Here is a 14,349-nt window from a genome sequence, read left to right on the forward strand (position 1 = left end):
AGATCACATAAATATATCCTATTCAGCACCATGATTATGCAAAAGACTTTCATTCCTGAGGCTCCAGGGCCCTAGGTTCAGTCCCCAGCATGTCCAGAAGCCAGAACTGTGTGTCTTATACTGGGTCTTAGAAAACAAGTTCTCTGCTTTGACTGTCAAATACAACATGATCTGTGCACTTGCCCTATGTATGGTCTTTACTAGTTGACCCATGTTTCTTATACACCAATTTAAAGTACCTTTACTCACAAACAGATGTTGCATTTTGTCATTTGCTTTTCTGCCCTATTGATGATGACCACCACATGGGAGTATTATGGCACTGAGATAAGTGCTTTAGTGTCTCTCCCTTTAAAATAAATAAGTGAATGAATAACTCAATACATTTTGGTGGAGTTGGCACTCCCATGTAGTATACGAGAAATCTCAGCTACAGTACTCAGGCAAGAAAAGAAGAAAGCATGCAAGCTTTCCAAACTGGGTGTTCCACATCACTAAGAACCCCCCAAAACAAAATAACCCCACTTGTGGATGTCAGGAGAGAGCCTACTCAGTTAAGTTGACTTTAGTGTGCATCAGAGTTCCAAGGGTGGTGGTGCAGTGCTGTACTCTCACGCCAGCTCGCATCTTTGTCTCTCTCTCTCTTTATCTCTCTCTGTCTCTCTCTGAGATGATGAAAACTATTGTGCAGGGTGGTGGTGGCATCGTGGATGTGTAAGACCTTGACTCCATTCAAAAACAAACACAATGAAACAACAGCAAAAACCTACTAGAATGTCTGTCTTGAAGGTCAGTGGGGCTGGAGAGATAGCTTTTCTGGAAGGACATGTGTCTTGCCATAGCTGTAGTCCATGTTTGAGGTCTGCAGTGGCACTAATGCTGCAATGTCTCTCCCTGTCTGTCTACTATCTGAAGCAGTTATCTGTAACGGTGAAGTTGTGATGTGAGAGGTCCCAGCCCTGCAAGAACAACAACAACAAAATAGAAAAAAAAAAAGCTTTTCTTTAAAGGTAGAACCAGCACAACAATGGTGTGATGCAGTATTTCACTTCTAGATATATACGCACAGGAAATGAAAACAGACTCTAAGATATCACTAGACTTCCATGTTTACTTTTTCTGTAGCCAGGATAGGGAGCTTATGAAGCTGAAGGCAATAGGACAAAGACAAAGACAAAGACCTACTATGTTTTTGATACCTCCTGATGGTATCAGCCGGTGTGGAATGGGGAAACGGCAAACTCTTAGGAAAAAGGCTGAAACAGTGGCTCCCTGTTGCACTGGTGGTGTAGGAGGAGGAAAGATCTGGTCTGTGGGCACAAACTTCTGACAGTCAGAAGAGTGAGTGCTGAGGATCTAGGGACAGTGTGGTGACAACAGTCACTCTTATGTGCCGGTCTAGCTTCGCAGGCTGGAGACAGACGACGAGGGACTCATGGCTGAGCTGGGAAGCAATATCTCGTTTATTAATCAGATAAATCACCTTTTATGCATCTCTTCACTGGAAGTGGCAAGGGAAAGGAAGTGACTAGGAGAGGGGGCGGAGCAAAAAAAGAACGCAAACAGAACATAGAAAACTTCCATCTAACTAGTGGGGATTAAACCACTACCCTGCAGGCATGGCGGGATCCAGGTGAAACAGTGATTATGTAAATAGCCCACATCGTAAGTAATACAAGCGAGCCAAATGTGATGATCAAAACAGAAGGTCTTATAAGCAGAATTTAGAAGCATACCATCATTTCCCCCTTTCTTTTTAACTAATGGACATAGTATCAGGAGTGTGGGGTGAATAGAAACCTATATCGTACAGGCATTTTCAAAAGAACTGGCAGAAGACATAGAAGAACAAGTAAGAGAGCAGCGAGAACCAGTGTGATGCCAAGGGGAGGTCTGAGGGGGCCGTTTCCTACCTCAAAGGGCAACTCCTAGCAGGCAAAAGGGTGTTTCCTGCCTCTGGAGGCATCTCTTGCCTCTGGGGGCATTTCATGCCTCAAAGGGTGTTTCCTGCATCTGGGGGCATCTCTTGCCTCTGGGGGCATTTCATGCCTCAAAGGGTGTTTCCTGCCTCTGTGGGCATGACCTAGTAATGAGAGGGGGGTTTCCTACCTCTGGGACAGGGCCTGCAGGTGAGGAGGAGTAGCCTATAGAGTCCCAAGGCTCTGGCTGCAAAGTCCTTGGACTGCTGTGGTTAGTCTTTGAGAAACCCAGCAGCGTAAAGGGAAACTTCTGTAAAGTTGTGTAAAGTGTCCAAGAGGTTTACCAGTAAGTCTGATGGAAGTGTCAGTCCAAAGCAGATGACCACGGAAGAAATTCCAGGGGATGAAATGCTGCACGTCTATCTCGATGAGAAGGTCAACCACTGTAATTCCACTTTTCTGTAGAGAGTGAGCTTTGGAGTCTGTGAATCAGTTTCTTCAGGTCGTTCCAGGTCACATCATTGGTTTCGGGGGGGGGGGGGCTGCTGTAGTCGTGCTATCTTTTGGGCGATGTCAAAGAATAGGGGTCCAAATGGATTTCCAGGGATTCCATATGAGCAGATGCTTTTTCATGTGAAGACTTGACAGCTATAATTCACTTACTTGTGAAGCAAAACTTGTAGCAGATTAGAAGTTTACTATAATTGATAACTCCATATAATTGGAAGTCCTTTCTAGTATGATTTTAAGGTTGTTTAAACAGTTTAAACTCAATAAAAGAAACATGGTTAGAAGCCTCAAGCATGAGAATCATTAGCATAACTATTGTGTTATCCACCCCACTGATGCTCATACAGTTTTCAAGATTAAACATTTCCAAGACGTAAAAAAAATCAAAAGAGAAAAAAACAATTTTTTGGACTGTTTCTGGATGTCTCTAGAAATCGTGGCTGCATCCAGCTTTTTTTTTTTTTGTAAAGTCAACGTGATACAACAATTCAGTCATTTAAATCATTCTCTTACGAAATGCAACTGAAAGCAGGTAGTAAACAAGATATTCAGAGAGAATGACGAGGGGGCAATCGAGAGAATAATTCACCTTGAACCAGATTATTTAGGTCTCACCATGTAGCATCATGAGTCCCTGGAGGGCATCCTAGTCCAAAAAGCTCCTCGAAATTCCATTTAGGGTGCTTCTGACGGTTCCTTCTGGATTGCTGCAGGCACATATTTTTTAAAATTTATTTTTTATTTAAGAAAGGATAAATTAACAAAACCATAGGGTAGGAGGGGTACAACTCCACACAGTTCCCACCACCCAATCTCCATATCCCCCCCTCCCCTGATAGCTTTCCCATTCTCTATCCCTCTGGGAGCATGGACCCAGGGTCATTGTGGGTTACAGAGGGTGGAAGGTCTGGCTTCTGTAATTGCTTCCCTGCTGAACATGGACATTGACTATACTCCCAGTCTGCCTCTCTCTTTCCCTAGTAGGGTGATCTCTGGGGAGGTGGAGCTCCAGGACACATTGGTGGGGTGTTCAGTCCAGGGAAGTCTGGCCAGCATCCTGATGGCATCTGGAACCTGGTGGCTGAAAAGAGAGTTAACATACAAAGCCAAACAAATTGTTGAGCAATCATGAACCCAAAGGTTGGAATAGTGGAGAGGAAGTGTTGGGGGGGTACTCACTGCAAACTCTAGTGTACAGTATCTTGTAAATAGTTGTGGCACTGGTTGCCTCTGATCTGCTTGGTCTGGGCTTTTGAGACAGTCCGCATATCAAATACACAGCCTATATATTAAGAAGACTCAGTCTGTGTTTTAAAAACTCGAGACATACAATTAATTTTTCCCCTCTCCTATTAATTAACTAGTGATTTATATGACTACACATTACTAGGTGTACATAAACACCATTCCCACCACCAAAAGACTGTGCCCCATCACACCCACCCACCCCCACCCCCCATTGGCCCAGGAAGCCGTATGTCTACCCCTCACCACAGGGTTTTTACTTTGATGCCCTACTTTCAATTTAGTCAGATCCTGCTTTTAGTTTCCCTTTCAGATCTTCTTTCTCAACTTCTGTTGATGAGTGGGATCATTACATACTGATCTTTATCTTTCTGACTTAGCTCACTTAACATAATTCCTTCTAGCTCTGTCCAAGATGGGTCAGAGAAGGTGGGTTCATTGTTCTTGATAGCTGCATAGTATTCCATTGTGTATATGTACCACAGCTTTCTCAGCCACTCATCTGTTGTTGGGTACCTGGGTTGCTTCCAGGTTTTAGCTATTATTAATTGTGCTGCTATGAACATAGGAGTACACACCTCTTTTTGGTTGGGTGTTATGGAGTCGTTGGGGTATAACCCCAGGAGAGGAATTACTGGATCATATGGATGGTCCAGAGTTTTCTATCTCCTCCTTCTTTCCAATTTATCTGCCTCTATAGAGATTTTAAACAATCAAACATACAGACATAGCTTTCTGGGATCAGGAAGTCTTCATGCAGCACTGAGTCCTAGTGATTAACTGATAGAAAAGGAGAAAAACGAATGAAGGCAGGAAAGAAGAGAGGGAGCGAGGGAGGGAGGGAGAAGATGGGCTTGTATGATACAACACTGAACTATATAATTGTAGAATACCACTTAATAGGTGTCAAGGTCACATAAAATTTGCAGCCAAACAATACCAAATACAGAATATGGTAAGAGCAATGGCAACTGCCATGCCCTGTGGGGTTTTAAGTGTATTGTTTGTAAGAGATAGTGAGAGGATTACAACAAATAAGTTCATGAACGCATAGATAGCTTTTACTGGTGATTGGAAAGTTACATGAGATTTGTAGTATCAAATAATACTTTCTTAATTTTTAAAAACTCTTGTATTTTTGTCTTTATATTTTCATTAAATGGCTCCCAAAGATTTATGGTTTATTTAATAGAACAAGTTACATGTTTTCCAAGTAAATTAAGATTGAATTACAAGATTGCAGGCTATATTCCCACACCACACCCACCTCCTAAATTAGGTGCCCCCACGCTCCCAATGATAAATACTATAGTTCCCTCATAGTCTTTGAGACATAAACAATTCAGTGGGGAAGCAATTCCAGAAGCCAGAACTTCCTCCCTCTGCAACCCACAACAACCCTGGATCCATACTCCCAGAGAGATAGAGAATGGAAAGGCTATCAGGGGAGGAGATGGGATATGGTTATCAGGTTATGGGAATTGTGCAGAATTGTACCCCTCTTATTCTATAGTTTTGTTAGTGTCTCCTTTCTTAAAAAGCGAAAAAAATAGATCAGAAGTTATCAAGTAATAGCAACATAAAAATTTCTATTATTTATATCAAGGGACAATAACAAAATTCAGAAAAAAATTATAAGTCAAGATGACTGTGTAAAAAGTACACAAATGACCTGATTCTGACATTCTAATTAAACAGACAGCTACACAGTGAGGAAAAACTTATTCTCATCTTTCCCAATCATTTTCAGAAGACAAAAATCATACTTTGGACCTGTAAATAAATTAGTGAATTTGGCCTAGCACTCCCCCCTCAGTGCTTAGTATGTCTGATTGTGCCTTTGAAGTTTGCCAGCAGAGGAGGTCACTTACTTATGTGATTAAACTGCTATTAGAGATCATTCTCTAGTCTGCGACATTCCTGAATTTTAATATTTCATGTTCCCAAAGGAGAAAAGATCGATAGGCAGTCTGTACCGGATTTTGTGAGCCACATGGGTATTGCACTAACAGACAGTGAACAGCAGCAGCTGCTAAGAACACTGCCAGTTGATGGTGAGTCCTGAGGATGCCTTTGTTACCTTCTGGGGTGCTCAGCTGATGGTTTGTTGGGGTGACTCTTCACTTCATGTCTGGCTGCTCCTGATTATCTTTTAATCATTTGGGTGTTTAAATTGTTTAATCAACAGTGTAGTACTTTATATTTTTCATATCCACTTTTCACTGAGTATGTGATCAGAACATTAATTATATGAAAAGTTATTCTGGAATTATAGGTGATAGGATCCATCCCATGATAACTGCATAGAGCATCTTGTCTAACAAAGTGTGTGCTTTGCATTATAGCTTCTGGGAAGATCAGCCAAACTTCACTCAGAGAATCCCTGAAGTCATTCAAAGGTAGGACACAAGCAAGCTCACACTTAAATATTTTTAATATTTAAAATTTTTTATCAGGATTATCACTTGATTTCATTATCTCCACTTGTCTATGAGTCACAGTAGGTATATGTTTGCCCCTCTAAATAGAGGGTGAGAGACAGGGAGACAGAGAGAGGAAGGTAGGACAGAAAAGGAGAGACTCACAGCTCTTCCTCAACCTTGTGAAGTCCCTCTTCCCCTCAAGTGCACTCAGGTGCTGGCTCTGGGCTCCAGCCCGGGTCCATGTGTGTAGCCACATGTGAGCACTCCTGGGTGAGCCACTTGTCAGCCCTCAGTATTTCAACTCGTTTAAGAAAGGGAGCATACGTTTTTAGTGATTAGCAATGGTTTCCAAGATAGTGAGACTAAAGGTTTATAGTTCCACTATACTGTGCCTGCCACCCATTTTCTGTGCCACCTCCCCCAACCCCACTCCATTGACAACTAGAGTAGTTCTCTCAGTGTCTTAGAAACAGATTGTTTTCTTTTCTTTTATTTACAAACTATGTGGGTCAGCTCTCTATATTCTTCACTGATCACACTGTTCATTCCTTTGTTTCACCTCTTTATTTAATTTACAAAGCATAATCTCTTCCAGTTTATTCAGTTTATTCCTTTTGGCCAAATATTTTTTATTATTGAATAGGGAGAAAGGAATTGAGAGAAGAGGGCAAACAGAGGGAGACAGTCACCTGCAACTCTGCTGTACCACCTGTACAACTTTCCCCCTGTGGGTGGGATCCAGGACTTTGAACCCAGGTCATTTTGCACTATAATGTGTGAGGTTGACCAGGCGGGCCAACGCCCGGCACCTGCTCCCTCAATTTCCTCCTTAGAGATACAATATCTTTTGCAACAGCCAAGTATTTTTCTATGGGATGTATGTCCCATAACTTGTTTATCCAGTGAAGAGTCAGCAACTAATTGGGTTGCTTCTGCTCCTGGCTGTTGTGAGTAATGCAGCTGAGAGCATGTCCGTGCATATGTGCCTTTCACTTTGTGCATTTTCTTACTTTATAGTAGTTTTTGTTCTATTTATGTAAGAGAAAAGGAGAAAGGACTACTCGTCTCTGGTATGACAGTTCCTGGGTACAGCCTGTGGCTTCTTTAGGCTCCTGCTCACCAGTTTATGGTCCCAGGCACTTGCTTTCATTAGTGACTTGCTGTTGGGTTGTGGTCACATGGAAGGAAGCTTTTCCTTCTTGAGAGAAGATGTCCCTCTGTGTTTGTGCCCACCTGACCTTTGGCCTCTTCCTGTGTAATGGTGGTTTCTGCATTTGCTTTCTATGGGTAATGCTGACATGATGTGATGGCAGACAGAGGGAAATATAGGCTTATCACTCACCATTTGGGCACCAAAACTCATCTGATTTATAGTGTTAAATAACATTAGAATTTTAACTAAATGAGTCTCTCTGAGCTGATTTTACTTATGATATTTTCATTGAAATTGTATTATATGACATCATGCCCATTTTTATTATCTTTTCACAAGGCTCCATATTCACATAGTTTTCAAAACATAACACTTAGTGTAAGTCAAATTCCGGGTAAACACAAAAATATGAGACAGATAGGTAACTGATAAGAAATTATTTGGAGAAATAAACAAGCAAGGAAGAAATAGTTTCTGCCTATTGACTGGAAGACTGGGCATCACTTTTGACCAAATCAAATCCAAAAATTAATGTACCTTTCAGTTACTCTAAATAAGACATATGTTCTAGTGAGATTCAGTGAAAAAAAAATGGAGCAAATGCATCACCTCATATTTAGGAGGAAACTAGAGAGAGAAGGAGAGACCGAGACCACAGCACTCTGCCGTCACTCGTGAAGTTTACACTGGCATGAGCCTGGGTCCTCAGGTGGTAAAGGGTGTACTTTTCTGGATGAACTACCATCAACATTGCTTCCTCTCCTATTCTGGTAATTTTGCTCTCTCCTCATGTCCTTTTTCTTAAGGAGGAAAAGTCAAGAGAAGTAGAGTCAACAGTTTTCTTGAAAACGTGGGAGTAAGGCTCACAGAAAAGGAGCTTGAGAAGCTAATGGAAGACCTACCATTTAGTGGTGAGTGCCGGAGTCACTTCTCAGCCTTTCAGTTGAGCTTTCTTTATGAAATTCAGGTGCTTAGTTTTTACAATGAGAATCACTGACATTAAAAGAAATTAAAGATTCTGGATTCAGGTCCATTCTGTAGTCAATAGAAAAAAGGGCTCCTGGAAATAATTGTAAGTTATCAGTATGTTTTGCTGTTGATAGCAAATAATGCTGCAGTTACTAGGGTGTTTGTTTAGAAAATACCCAGACATGCTTATGTTCCCACATACTTTTCTTGTATGATTTTTTGTTACATTCCAATCATAACTTATTAGTCTAGGATAGTAACTGTGTTTTATCATTTAATGTTGGTTATTAAAACAGAATACTGCATTCCTTAGCTTGTTTTTCTGAATGACTGATTTCATACAGATTGACAAGATTGTATGAGAAGAGAGGTACAATTCCATGTAAATCCCATGACCAGAGTTCCCTATCCCATCCCCTCCATTGGTAGCATTCCTATTCGTTATCCCTTTGAGAGCATGGACTAAAGATCTTTATGAGGTGTGGGAGGATGAAGGTCGGGCTTCTGTAATTGCTTCTCCACTGGACATGGACAGGGGCAGGTGGGTCCGAACAACCAGCCTGTGTCTATCTTTTCCTTGTGTGGCCAGGATCTGGAGAGGGGAGGCCCAGCACTCATTGGTGAGGACCTCTGCCCAGGAGAGTCAGGTTGGCATCATGGTAGCATCTGCAACTTGGGGGCTGAAAAGCAGTAAGATAGGAAGCAGGAAAACTGTTTAATAAACAGGAACCTAAAGATAATAATAGAGCAGATGGAACTAAGGGTCTTCGTATGGGAAGAACCTAGGAAGGCTATTTTGGTACATTCCTAGGGGCCCATGACTTGACACGTTTTTGTCTGAGTCTGATAGCTGACATGCAGGTTGGCTAAAGGTATTGCCTGGGAAGATGGTATTAGAGTTCAGAATAGAACTAGAAAGCCAGTTGAGGGCAGAGATAGCTCCCAAATATGGGGAAAGTATGTGAATATTGTTAAGTGTAAACCCCATCAATCTGACCTGAGGCCCATGTGTATTCATGTTTAGCCAGGAGCCCGTGTAACCTCTGCATCTCTGTCAGTCTGAGCTCACAGTGCATGGTCACAGCCAGGAACATTCTAGGCTGCACTCATTTCAGGGTCAGTCTTCCTTGAGTGACCAGCCTCCCTTCAGAGTGTGGGGCAGTTTCTACCGTTGTTGTTCTACAGTGAGGGCACGTTCCTGTAGAGGCCCACAGGAGAGCTCATGGTGCTGTCCCTGATGGAGATGACCAGTGATGGTGGACCCGGGCAGCTGTTAGAGGTCTAGGTCCATCCTGTCTCTGTGGTAATCCCTGCATTCCCTGACTAGGGCCCTGGATGAAAGGGTGACCTGGTAGTGACCTAAAGTGCCGTCATTAAAGTGGGTCAGTCCCTTGCCCTTATCCAGCTTTTGTAGCCCTTAATTTATCAGACAGAGTGAGAGTGACTGAGGGAAGTGATATATGAGTACGTGAGGAGAGTATGTAGTAGGCCTAAGTAGAAAATATTTGATTAAGTTCTTCATGGTGTGTTTTTTAGGTCCTTTAACTTGCTTGCTGAAGTTACTGAGTCTAAGTCTCCTCACTGCAGGCTCCTGCACACTTTGACTCTAAGGAATATGTTTTCCCTCATTTATGGATGCGTGTGCACATGTGCCCTATCTCTTGGGCCCTGGTCTGTATCTGTGTTCTGTAGCTTTGTTAGGAGTTGAACCACCTGAAATGGAACTTAGGAGTCCTGTGAGCTAGGAACGGTCTCCCCAGAGTATGGGAGCTGGATGGTGGACATTCCAGGCCTGGCATCTCTGGACCCAGTCCAACGTGAAGCACGTCGAGGTGGCACTGGGTGCACTGATTTGGTTCAGGTTAGCAGGTGCAGTAGCAAATGGTATGGATCAGGTGAAGCACGAGAGAAAACAAGCAAGGCACCAGAGGTTCTAGCACTGGGAAATACAGATTTTTAAAAATATTTATTTATTTAATTTATTCTCTTCTGTTGCCCTTGTTGTTTTATTGTTGTAGTTATTATTGTTGTTGTTGTCATTGTTGGATAGGACAGAGAGAAATGGAGAGAGGAGGGGAAGACAGATAGGAGGAGAGAAAGATAGACACCTGCAGACCTGCTTCACCGCCTGTGAAGCTACTCCCCTGCAGGTGGGGAGCCAGGGTTCGAACCGGGATCTTTATGTCGGTCCTTGTGCTTTGTGCCACCTGTGCTTAACTCGCTGTGCTACAGCCCGACTCCCAAAATACAGATTTTTAAGAAATGAGAAATGTTCCTTGCCGTCTTGTAGGTTAGGAATGCATTGGATAAATATTCTAATAACCAGGATACTTGGCAACTTGATTTATTTGAAATATCCCTTTTTAGGATTTCCAGTGTCATGTAATTGCTTTAAGCACTTAATGTTTCAAATGTGTAAACTCTTTGAATTCCAACATTGGGGTTAATTTGTCCATGCATTTCTAATAATGATTTTTTAAGTATTAAATCACATACAATATTGAATAGGGATACCAGAAGCAATGAGTCCTGTGAGCATCTAAGATATAGTTATTTATAAATAGCCTCAAATTTGGTAGCCTTTTGCATGTTTTTTAGAAGTAAATATATATATATATGTATATATATATACATATATATATACATATACACATTTATATATATTACAACTAGTTGTAGTCTACTTTTCTGAAGTCAAGTGAATGAATTATGATGCTTAAGTCTTTGACATCAATTCTTTGGGACAGATTTGGGGTTAACATATTTAATAACTTAGCAGGAAAAGGTTTTTAAATCACCAAATATGTGACTATGGGTTAATGCTACTTGCACACACACACACACACACACACACACACACACACACACACACACACACACACACTGTAGTACAGATACATAAAATTGCACAGAATAAATTTTAGAACACTCTGAATCTAACTCTTAGAATCTGCTTTATGGAAAAATTCTTTGTTTCCTTTTTAAATCCTTTCTCTCTTTAATGTGATCACTGCTCAGACTTTGTTTTTATCATCATCATCACTGCTAGTCTTGGTGTCTGCATGACTCCAGTGCTGGTGACCAGTTCCTTTTCTTTCCTCTAGATAAAGGATGAGAGACAGAGAGCAAGAGAGAGAGAGAGAGAGAGAGACACTGCAGCACCCCTCCACCCTCATGTGAATCTTCCCCCTTCTAGATGCTCTGAAGTCATAGCCTGGGCTTGAACCTGTGCCCTTGCTCATGTGATGTGTGTATCCAACAGAGTGAGCCACCTTCTACCTCTCTCACATTAAGAACCATTGCTCTCCCTAATATTTTTCTTTTTCTTGATTGATTTGTTTGTTGGTTTGTTCTAGCAAGCCAGGCCTTTAATGTTCTGGACTCACTGTTTTTCAAAAATAAATGTGGATGATTGTAATTTTATTGTCTTAATGAGAGAGGAAAGATAGGAAAGAGAGAAAGCACTAGACATCACTCTGGTACATGTGCTGTCAGGAATCAAACCTAGGACCTCCTGCCCAGGAGTCCAGTGCTTTATCCATGGCGCCACCTCCCAGACCACAAATACTGAACATCTTTATGTACCTAGTGGCCCTCAGCAAGTAAAAGAGTGCAGTGTAGTCTCCATAGAGGCTGCCCTCTAGGGCAGATTCTGGCTGTGCTTTTATAAAGTCAGACAATCATGTAAAGTGCAGGATTCACTGACTGTAATATTCTGTCACTGTATTCACGTCTGGATTGTGGCACTAAGGCAGCCCTAGTCAGTGTGTACACAAATGTCCACATTGACAGAGAACTTGACATGGACCAAGAATTTGAGTTTCATATCATTTGAATACAGTACAATGTCCTCCTTCTAGTGTTTGGATTTAAAAAAACGTATAACTGAGTCTTAACTCACGGGCATCCATGCAAAATAGCTGATGTGGTAGGTTTTATGCTTTCTGTTCTGAATCTAGGTGACTTTCTAGTTCATGTTTGTTCCTGTTGTTACAGATAAAGAGGAAGTTGATCTTGATAAGTTGATGGATGCAGTAAAAGCTGTTACAGGTGAGAAGTTAATACATGTCTACGAATATAAAGCTTAAGTAACACTCAAGTTATACTAAAGACTTTAAATTTTTTTATTGTGTCATTTTAATTTTTATTTGATAAAATATTTTTTGCAATTTATTGAATTTCTTAGACTTTTGGCTCCCTACACTTTAGCAACATAATTTCAGTCTGTGTCTCTGAAGCAACTTCTTTATCGTTTAATGTTGCATTAACATTTCACTTTTACTATGTCGGAAGTAGGCAATATTTTAGAGGTAGTTAAAACTGTGCTGACACTATAGATGACTACACACTTCCTTTGGCCAATCGTTTATTTTTAGAAAGCACGTGATTGAGGAACTGTTGTAAGGTTACTGTCACATACATCTTCTAGCTACTCATGGGTTGCTGGCCCAAGTTAGGTGTCAGCAGGCCTTGCCCACCATTCACTTGCCCTTTTTCCTCCTTCTCAGGAAACTGAGTTCCTACTCCCCACCAAGCTCCTTTCACCCTCCCCTTGACTTGCTGGGTCTGCCAAAATACAGATCGCTATTTTATAACTAATTTTATTGTTTTTAGGGTTATGGCAGGGGCTCCGTGTAGGCGTGATTCATGTACCTCCTGTGGAATTCTTTTTTTCAGAGGGTGAGAGACAGGAATAGAGAGACACAGAGGGGAGGAGAGATACCCCAGCACTACTCCACTGTAATGTTCCCCAGGCAGGTGTCCCATGTGGTGGCCAGACGTGCAAACACAGTTAGCTCACGTGGCCCAGTGTGTGCTCTACCAGCTGAGCCATCTTCTGGCCCTGGCAGTTATTTAAAGATGCTCAGAGTCCTTATCTGGTAACAGAAATATTTGGACTAGTGTCAATAAGATCTGAATGGAGAAGAAAACGTACAACCCTCATTTTCTTTGTGTTGATAATTCACATTCTTGTAACTATTGCATTATGATGACGTGGCTATTAGAGTGACAGGGATCTCTTTACATGAGCACTACTGACTGTATATTTAGATATATCTGCATTAACTAGTGACTTGTGTTGAAAGATGGAGATTTAAACTGAGCATCTCTTTTGGAATAAAAGACTCCCATAACATCATCTTATTGAAAAGGTCCTTCGCCTCCTTTGTTAGAATTATTCCTAGGTGCTTTATGCTTTTGGATTCAGTGTAAATCGGATTACTTCCTTTAGGTCCCTTTTCTCATGTGCTTTGCATAAAGAAGTGCAACAGATTTATGCGTATTGATTTGAAACCTGCTACTTAATCTATTGATGATATTCCGTAGTTTTGTCAGAGTTTTTGGGTGTCCTCTACACATACCAGGATATCACCTGCAAATAATTATAATTTGAACTTCATCCTTTCCTATTTTAATTCCTTTCATATGTCTTGCTTGCTTGATTGTGATGGAGAGGACATCTAGGAATGTGTTCAATAGAAGTGGTGATTGTGGACAGCCAGTGGCATGTCCTATGGGAGAACCATAGTGGTTTTCTGTGGGGGTGGGAATCGGTACACCTCCCTTTGGTGAAGGGAGTAGTGAGGGATAAAAAGGAGGGAAAATAGTCTATACTTTAAACCATTAACCCCTCAAAAATTTACAAAAATTATGCAGTCAAACTAGAAACTATAGTGCTTTGGCACCATCTAAGAACACTGGAGTTATTATGGTAAGCCCCTGGGAACTATTTCTCGGTTTTTAACTATGGAGACAGAGAGAATGAAAGAGAGAGACAGACAGAGAGAGAGAGAGAGAAAGAGAGAGGGAGGGAGGGAGGGAGAGAGAGAGAGAACGAGAGAGGAGAGACATCCTTGCCTAGTTCTGGTTTCTAGGGGGCAAGCTTTCAGTTTTCACCCTAGAGTGTGATGTTAGCCATGCCTTTTTCATAGATAGTCTTATTTATGTTGAGAAATTTTCCTTCCACTGCTAATTTCATAGGGGCCTTTATCATAAGTGGGTGTTAGACCTTGCCAAATGCTTTTTCTGCATCTATTGATGAGACCCTGTGTTTTTTAACTTTCTTTCTGTTAATATGGTGGATTGAATGATTGACTTGTAGATGTTGAACTCTCCCTGTTTCCCAGGG

The 14,349-nt window shown here is 41.5% G+C and overlaps 1 protein-coding gene across 1 annotated transcript in view; it reads left to right on the forward strand.

Annotated features, from left to right (window-relative positions):
* EFCAB13 (EF-hand calcium binding domain 13) overlaps positions 1-14,349 on the forward strand; it is a 224,760-nt gene that overhangs the window by 192,134 nt on the left and 18,277 nt on the right. Inside the window, exons 52-53 of the mRNA XM_060202483.1 lie at positions 5,624-5,728; positions 6,020-6,073. Of these exons, the coding sequence (XP_060058466.1) occupies positions 5,624-5,728; positions 6,020-6,073 (159 nt within the window). The remainder of the gene's footprint in view (positions 1-5,623; positions 5,729-6,019; positions 6,074-14,349) is intronic.

The sequence above is a fragment of the Erinaceus europaeus genome, chromosome 12 (assembly GCF_950295315.1).
Source record: "Erinaceus europaeus chromosome 12, mEriEur2.1, whole genome shotgun sequence".
Taxonomy (NCBI): domain Eukaryota; kingdom Metazoa; phylum Chordata; class Mammalia; order Eulipotyphla; family Erinaceidae; genus Erinaceus; species Erinaceus europaeus.